General features: G+C 37.9%; 1 protein-coding gene across 1 annotated transcript; it reads right to left on the bottom strand.

Moving 5' to 3' along the window:
• Positions 1-543: 543 nt before the first annotated feature.
• Positions 544-3,260, bottom strand: TMEM121 (transmembrane protein 121). Its single transcript, XM_063438919.1, has 2 exons — positions 3,162-3,260; positions 544-3,070 (listed from the first exon to the last, which is right to left on the bottom strand). Exon 2 carries the CDS (start codon positions 2,701-2,703, stop codon positions 1,765-1,767), a length of 939 nt encoding a protein of 312 aa, XP_063294989.1. The 5' UTR covers positions 2,704-3,070; positions 3,162-3,260; the 3' UTR covers positions 544-1,764.
• Between the last annotated feature and the right edge of the window lie 4,985 nt (positions 3,261-8,245).

Raw genomic sequence — 8,245 nt, 5'->3', positions numbered from 1 at the left:
TACTCTATACTGCATTATGATTGCTTCTCAGTTGTCACTCTTTTCTTTGCTGCTTTGGAGTTAGTAAAGAAAGATTATGCAAAATACTCGCCTCCTGTCATTATTAAAATTAAAGATTATCTGTACACTAAAGCTAGCATAATCTTCAATTCTGAATCAATGTGGTGTTTGATAAATATACAAATGCAATATGCAATATGACTTAACATAATTCTATCACTTTTTTAAATTGCAGATTTTTTTTACCATATTTTTCAAATATATTTTCAAATCTGCCTCCAAATTTAATTTAGAGTTCTTTGTTAGTAAATCAATTAACACACAGCTTCTCAAAAATATATATCTGAAGCCAGACTACATTAGTCACAAATTCACAAAACATATTCCTAGGGAAAAAATATACACACTAGTACATATCTCAGTGAATGTAAAACAAGAAGAATTTTAGCCCAGATTTACTTACACCTTAGTTACGTGTACAAAAATTGATTTTATTGACTTTTTTTATTGATTTATGTATAATTTCAGAATACAGCTGTAAAATTTGCCAAGGTTAAGATTTTTTTTTTTTTTAAAAGCTCTTAACAAATTAGATCTGATGAAACACTCACGTTTAAGATTTATTTTTAAGGCTTTGTTGTCATTTTGATTTTTGTTCTTCTGAGTTTTTGATTTAGCCGTGATAAAGAACAGATAACAAATGGAAAAGTAATTAAAAATCTAATTTACAACCATCTCTCATACATATAGTTATTTATGCCATGGCATGGTTAATTATGTCATAATTGCACACATGTCCCCCTTTTCTTATCAACACATATATATAATTCCACATATTCATTGTACAATTTGGCATCAAATAGTTTGAACAGAAATGGTTCTGCCCCCAATTTACAGACATGATTTATGATAATGTATAGACCAGATGGCCTTTAATACAAATGTACTGCTGTACCAGAATAAAATCAAAGTTACATTTGTATACTTGTGACTGGCAATTTGCAAATACATTAGCACACACAAATCATCAATTACCTTTGATTAACGTATGGTACAAATCAAGCGATTTCTATATTCAACTCACTGCAAGCAATTCAAGGTTAACACATAAAAATAGCTGAGAACAAAAATAAAAATAATTATATTCATGGAAATAGTTGAAAGGGCAAAAAAAATAAATTGCAAACAGTTTTAGAGTGCATAAATACATTTTGCATACCTATTTAAATCTGAACAAATGAGACCAAGATTTGTACCACTGTGAACAAAATGTAATTAAACGTGGCAGTTTGATTAAAATTCAAGAAATAACTATTAAGTAAAACTACACACAAAAAAAAATGAGAAAATAAACACATTTTCATAATTGGCAATAAAATTGAATAAGACGTATACCTGAGCTTGAGAGGTCACGGGACACTCAGATTTTTAATATATGTTTGTGCCTATGTAACTTTTATTTCCAAAAGGTCATTAATTGGTAGAGATGGGCAATTAATTAAAATAACATACTGCTCTATGCTCTTTCCAATACACTTTTTGAAGATTGCATTACATTTATCAACTGTATCATACACATTTTTTTTTCTGTTAAAACAATGTTTTATTTATGGGTAACTATTAATACTTTTAATAACAAAATACTCCAGACATGTTTATGAGAGACTGACATGAATGAAGAATGTCTGCCCATCCCCTTACGTTACAACCAATATTATCATCAGTCAATGATATAAGAGCTAATTAAAAAGACCAGCAATCTTGTCATGTATCCACAATTTCTCTTGAAGGTGATTGCTCATGATGAGCAGCTTGTGTACTGTGAATTGTCTGGTTGTGTGGTATTGAATTATGTTGAAGTTCAAGAGCGATGGCATTTTGAGGAAATTCTTTCACTTGTTTTTTGTATTCCAAGAAAGTACAGGCCTTGGTGGCTATTGCAATGATATTCTTGCCAATAAAAATGGTTGAAACTCTACTATCTTGAAATAAAACCATATTTACTGCTCTGATAAAAATTGTTACAATATTAATTGTAACCAAACTCAGAACAGGATACAGCATCATCTTCTGTGGTGCAATGTGTTCTCCTTGCATACTGATTTCACTTAAAGAGACACAGGGAAGAATCAAAAGCAGGATGTAGCAATAAAAAAACATCAGACCCTCAGCCCAGATAGGGAGTCCAGTCTTGTGTGGTTCCCATAAATTAGCTTGAATATCCAAAATATCAAGTAAATCAAGAGCCACCCAAAACAATCGACCTCTCAGATCTTCTTTTTTCCTAAAAGTTCTTACATATTCCATGCTATCGAGTGCTACAAGAACCAAATACAGTCCTGGTACAGAAATAGATAGCAGCAACGTCAATGCCTTTCTGGCCACAGTATCTATGTTTTTTTTATCAGCTTTGTAATTTTGAAATATAAAATATAACTTGATTTCCAGCACAAATATATATAGGAACCACAATATCATGGCGTATCCTCGTTTTGCAGTTTTGACCTCTGCCCCAACCCACACAGCCACATAGCGCAGTACAATCAAGAAGCAGATATCACCGACTAGTACGATAATACAAACTCCAATTTTCCGTGGTCCTTGGTTTTGTTCCACAAGGTATGCATCCATAAAAGCCATGCTGGTCATGATTACAATTGTTGTAAGACACACATGACGCTTGTCTGGTGGTGGGAGCACCATGATGAGAATGAAGAAAGACTTTGCTGGCACTTAACAACAGGTCGCAATAAAGGCAGTACACTTTACATAAATGAAATCATTTGTTATTAATAAAGTTTAATATCACGTCTAAAAATTAGCTTGATCACTGCACAACTTTCATGATAACATTTTGTTTATCATTATTTCAAATAGAAGTAAGTGACACAAGACTTATTTTGTGTACTCTTAATGCAGATTTTCCAACTTCGTGATAGATAAGATCCAAACAAGAACATATTTGTAAAATCTGTATTGCTGGTTTGTAAGATTGTCCTTAAGATTTAATGGTTACAATGTTTCTGCAAATATATGGTACAAAACAGTGAATGTTCAATATGCTGTCCTGCTATTATAAGGATTTCAAGTCAGGGAATTAAAAAGCAAAATAAATATGGAATTAGAAGCATATCCTGAAGATGAACATTTTGAAAGGATACAGATAGTTGGCCTTTTCTTTTAGCTGATGATGGAGGCATTTTTCAGCTGAACAAATTCCCAAGTTTAGCACAAAAACCTACATTATTTCTACTTCTTGCAGTTCTGAAAAAAAAATAGAAAGGACATGATTAATAATATTAATTGACAAACTTTTTATCCAGCTCCCTTAAGGACACAACTTCTGGAATAAAAGGGAATCATGACGGAATATTTCCATCATGTGTCCTTAAGGGGTTAAGGAACAATTTTACTAAGAATAATATATGTTTTAAGTAATTCAACTTAATTAGTAATATTATAACAGAGACAATGAGACATTCTAAGAATCTCATACACATTTTACTAAACTGATGGATAAAAAGTTAGCTTTTGCCTTGAACTTAAATGTATCATGAAATACAATAATGGTCTTTAATTTCCAAGTATATTTTAGTTGTCGATGCATATATTTGCTTGTTAGTCAAAGGTTTTTCCATTAAGTAAAAATCCATTGTAGTTCTTCAATTCAAACTGCCTGTCAGTTGCTTATCTATCAATGACAAATGTGTGAATGCATGAATTTATTTAATGAGTGAATAAATGTTATGCGAGTACTGTTAACACTAGGGATTGTTTTCACTATTTCAACAGGTGTTGGAAAATATCTATACATGTCTTTCAGTCCTGGGTGGAGTACTTCTGGATTCTGCCACAACTAAAAAATTGACACCAAAATCACTTCCTATTAGTTTTTTTTTTTAGTTTTTTTGATTCAGGGCCTCTGTTTGAAAAAAATATATATAGTTTTTTTTTTAAATGCCAATCCATTGTCAAGTTTCCCCTTGAAGGCCACGCCACCCACTCTGAGATAATCATTTTTGATCATCTCAGTCCAATGCTTCTCACATTGGATATGGCCATGCTCTGCCAATCTGAATCCAAAAATTAAAGGCTCTAATAGCTGCCAATCTAAACCCCACTAGAGGTGTGACACACAGAAGGGACAGAGTCTACATACCAAAACCACTACATTAAGATAGAGTGATTGTGGCACTTAGATTATCACTTGAATGGAGTGATGATTTTCATAAGGATCCATCTACAAAAGCAGCAAAAAAAAAAAAAAAAAAGTTTATTTTCACTTCACCCAGCAATTTTTGCAGAGACATTCCATTCCAGAGACATTCCATCAATTGTAACAGAAATAAAAGAGGAACTTAATTTTCACTTCACCCAGAAAACATTTAGAAAACATGCCTTCCATCCACCTAACAAGCCAACAAAACGTTTTCTGGATGTAGTGAAAATTAAGGTCCTCTTTTTATTTCTGTTGGCTGGTTAGCAAGGGTGGGGGGGAGTGGGCCATATAGTAATAAGCCCAAAACTATAGTGCTGAAGATGTGAAAAAAGGGGTTTTGAGCTGTGCTGTGCCGTCAAAATGAAAAACAAAAAAGCAGATTCCAAAACAAATTTGCAAATAGTTGTAAGTCAAGGCTTTACAAAAATGATGTAGTTGTGAGGTAGGAATGTGCTGAGGGGCGCAAATACAGTATGTAAGAAACGGCTTGCGGTGAAAAAAGAAATAGGAAAAAAGAAGGCTACATAGAAGCCTAAAACAAGGAGATATGTAAAAGTGTGATGCAGCTCCAACAAGATGGCTTCTGAAATCGTAACAGAGGGAAAAAATGGAATAAAAAAGGAAATGTTAAAAAGGGTAAAACTATTTATAAGGCAAAAATATGGATATGAAAAGAAAAGGATTAAAAGGTATAAAAATAATTCTAAAATGTAAAATTAAAAATTGAATACTTGGAAATTAAAAGTCATTATTGTTTTTCATGATACATTTTAGTTCAAGGAAAAAGCTCCATTTTAAAATGGTAACAAAAAATAAAAAAATTATATTTATACATTTTTAACTGTATTCATTTTTTATTTTTACCAGGATTATTTTTATCCCTTTTAAACCATTCTTCTTTTATTTTGAGCACATTCATGCGCATACAAATGTATTTATATATATAACCAATAAACATATACAAATGGACACCAGTCGGTTGTGGTGTGCCAGAACCGCCAAAGCAGTAGGCCTGTAATAAAAGTGGGCCCACCTTAGAGCAGTGGCGGATTCAGGGGGGCAACGGGGCAATGGCCCCCCCCCCCCCGAGATTCTCCCCTGCCGGCTAAAGCAGGGCTGACATTGTCCAAGTGCCAGCCTTGCAATGTGCCTGCGGACCGGGGAGGGAGATCAGAGAGGACCCGGGAGCTCAGCCGGCAGTTCCTACCGGTCCTTGTCTCGTAAGCACTGCTAAAGGTACATTGTAAGACATGCACAAAGAGTTATGGCATGTTTACCATGGCAATGCTCCAAATCTCGCGATAGTGAACTCTAGCGCTGGAGCTGCTGGCTAGAGTTCACTCTAACCACTGGAACCACCAGGGATTCCCCACCGGACCAGCAGGGATGGACATAAATATATTAATTTTATTAAATAAAAATTAAAAAATATATATTTAAAAACCTCCCTACCCTCCTTCCCCCTCATACACACACTGCCCCACAAACATACACTGCCCCCCATACGCACATTGCCCCACACACACACCGCCCCCACATACATACATTGCCCCACACATACACTGCCCCCCCTTACACACATTGCGCCACACATACATTCAGTGCCCCCCCATACACACACTGCCCCACACACACACGACCCCCCATACACACACACACTGCCACCCATACACACAGTGCCCCCGATACACAGACTGCCCCACACAAACACATACAGTGCCCCCCATACATACAGTGCCCCCCATACACACAGTGCCCCCCATACACATACAGTGCCCCCCATACACACACTGTCCCAAACACACATACACTGCAAGCCTCACACACACACTGCAACTCTCATACACCCTGCCCCCTTCACATACCCCAGGTAAGGTGTCAAACTGTTCTTAAACAGTTTGACTACTTACTCTGGGATGGGATCCTGGCACTACTGGCACCATAACTACTACACTGAGATGTAGTGGTTATTGTGCCTGGATTATTTCTTTAAATAATCTACAAGTGCCCCTCCCGAAATCAGGCTCTGGATCCGCCACTGCCTTAGAGGGTGATATAAATAGAGGGAGTGTTGGGAGGGGTAACACGCCAGACAATCCACGATAAGGTGGGAGTGGATTGGCAGCCCTTTTAAGGGGAATTCAAGCCCCTCCCACATCTACAGGCCAAGGCCTTAATATTTGTAGTCGGGGCAATCTGTCCATAATGGAAAAGGTAACATAACATATTATAACCAATAAACATATACAAATGGACACCATTCGGTTGTGGTGTGCCATAACCGACAAAGCAGTAGGCCTGTAATAAAAGTGGGCAAAAAGAAAAGTACCATACAAAATGTATTCACATAACAAAACATTGTTTATTTGGACAAGTCACAAAAAGCTTGTCTAAACTCTTTAACTGGGTTTTGAATGTAAAGAGTATAGGCAGAGGATTTCCAGTGTCCCAAAGCCTTGATGATATGAACTGGCATGTGGTTGGATGAAGCTGCAGATGCTGCACCTACACGGAAGGAGTGTCCTGAAAAAAGGATTGCATGTCGGCCGTGTCTAGTAAGCGTACTTAAAGCATGTATATAGATGTTGTAAGGATGGAGCCGTGAAGTTCGAATAATGGTTGGTGTGGTTGTTATGGGAAAGTGATGAAATATTATCCAGGACATCATTTGGTCTTCCTTTCCAGCTCCTCTCTGACTAACTCTCGCGAGACAGGCCTGCGTGCATGGTAACCCGTGGCAACGCTCTGGCAGCCGCAAGGCGCAGGAAAGTTAGACAGAGAGCAGCTGGAAAGGAGGACAGAGTGTGCTGCTGGGCCCCCTCTTCAATGTACAGGTAGCAGGGGGCCCTCTGTGCACATACATATATATATATATATATATATATATATATATATATATATTTGTAGTCGGGGACATAAGCCGCAAAGTATAATGATTATACCAGAATATGATAGTCGGTTGTGGTGTGCCGGAACAGACTTATGGGGTAGGCCTGTAATAAAAGAGGGCCCACCCAAGAATGGTTATAGAGGGTTGTGGTGGGAGGGATGAACCCAGCGATTCCAGTACTGATTTGGCGGGGGCCTGAGCTTTTATAGCCGGGTAACCCCTCCCACAATTACAGGCTACGCCTTTCTATTTGTAGTCAGGGACATAAGCCGTAAAGTATAATGATTATACCAGAAATTGATAGTCGGTTGTGGTGTGCCGGAACCGACGTATGGGGTAGGCCTGTAATAAAAGAGGGCAAAAAGGTTGGAGTAAACAATTCACTTTATTATACATAGGTTACATAGCAAGACCTTTGAATGCTGATCTTAGTTCTATTTCTGGTTGTGGAATGTAAGTGGCGTAGACCGCAGATTTCCACCGGCCTAAACTTTTAATTATGTGAGAGGGTACGTTGTGACTTAAGGCTGCCGAAGCGGCTCCAAATCTAAACGAGTGACCAGAAAACCCTGTGGGGTTGAGGCCGAGTCGGACGAACAGAGTTCTGATGTACTGAATGAACTTTGGCAGTTGTTAAGGGGAACCCTTGTAATGAGAGTAGTGGGGCGTTTTGACTGAGATCTGTGAGAGTAGCCAGAAAGGTGTCAAATACTGCGACGGGGAACCACTGATTGCCGGTGGGATAGTAGCCGATCTTGGTAGGTGGGCCTATTTGATTAGTTTTGTGTGACCTAAGGTGAGTATGTAGTGATCTGTGTGTTTCTGGAGGTTTGTAATTTTGAGGAGCTGATGATGACACGAAACACTATTGGTGGTGAACTCGTTTGGTCGACTTCCTAACGCTGATCGTGGTGAATGAGGTCAGAAGAGATGACATCAGGCCCTTGATCTCATAGTTTTCTGAGTGCCGAACCACTCCTGGCTGGGGAGTACAAGTGTTTGTGATGAAAATTTGTATAGTTCGGCTTTGCGGGCAGTAGCTGGAAACGGGACCCCTAAGTGACGTAAATCGGCCGCGAGCTTGGGGATGGTCCATGACCAGAGAGCATATGGGCTGGCTGGTTCTAAGTTTTCAG

Source organism: Pelobates fuscus, chromosome 13 (assembly GCF_036172605.1).
Source record: "Pelobates fuscus isolate aPelFus1 chromosome 13, aPelFus1.pri, whole genome shotgun sequence".
NCBI lineage: Eukaryota > Metazoa > Chordata > Amphibia > Anura > Pelobatidae > Pelobates > Pelobates fuscus.
Note: the sequence above shows the minus strand (reverse complement) of the source record. Positions and strands in the feature narration are given on the sequence as shown.

Coding starts and splice junctions, on each gene's coding strand:
- TMEM121 (XM_063438919.1), bottom strand. CDS start 2,703: ATGGTGCTCCCACCACCAGACAAGCGTCATGTGTGTCTTACAACAATT.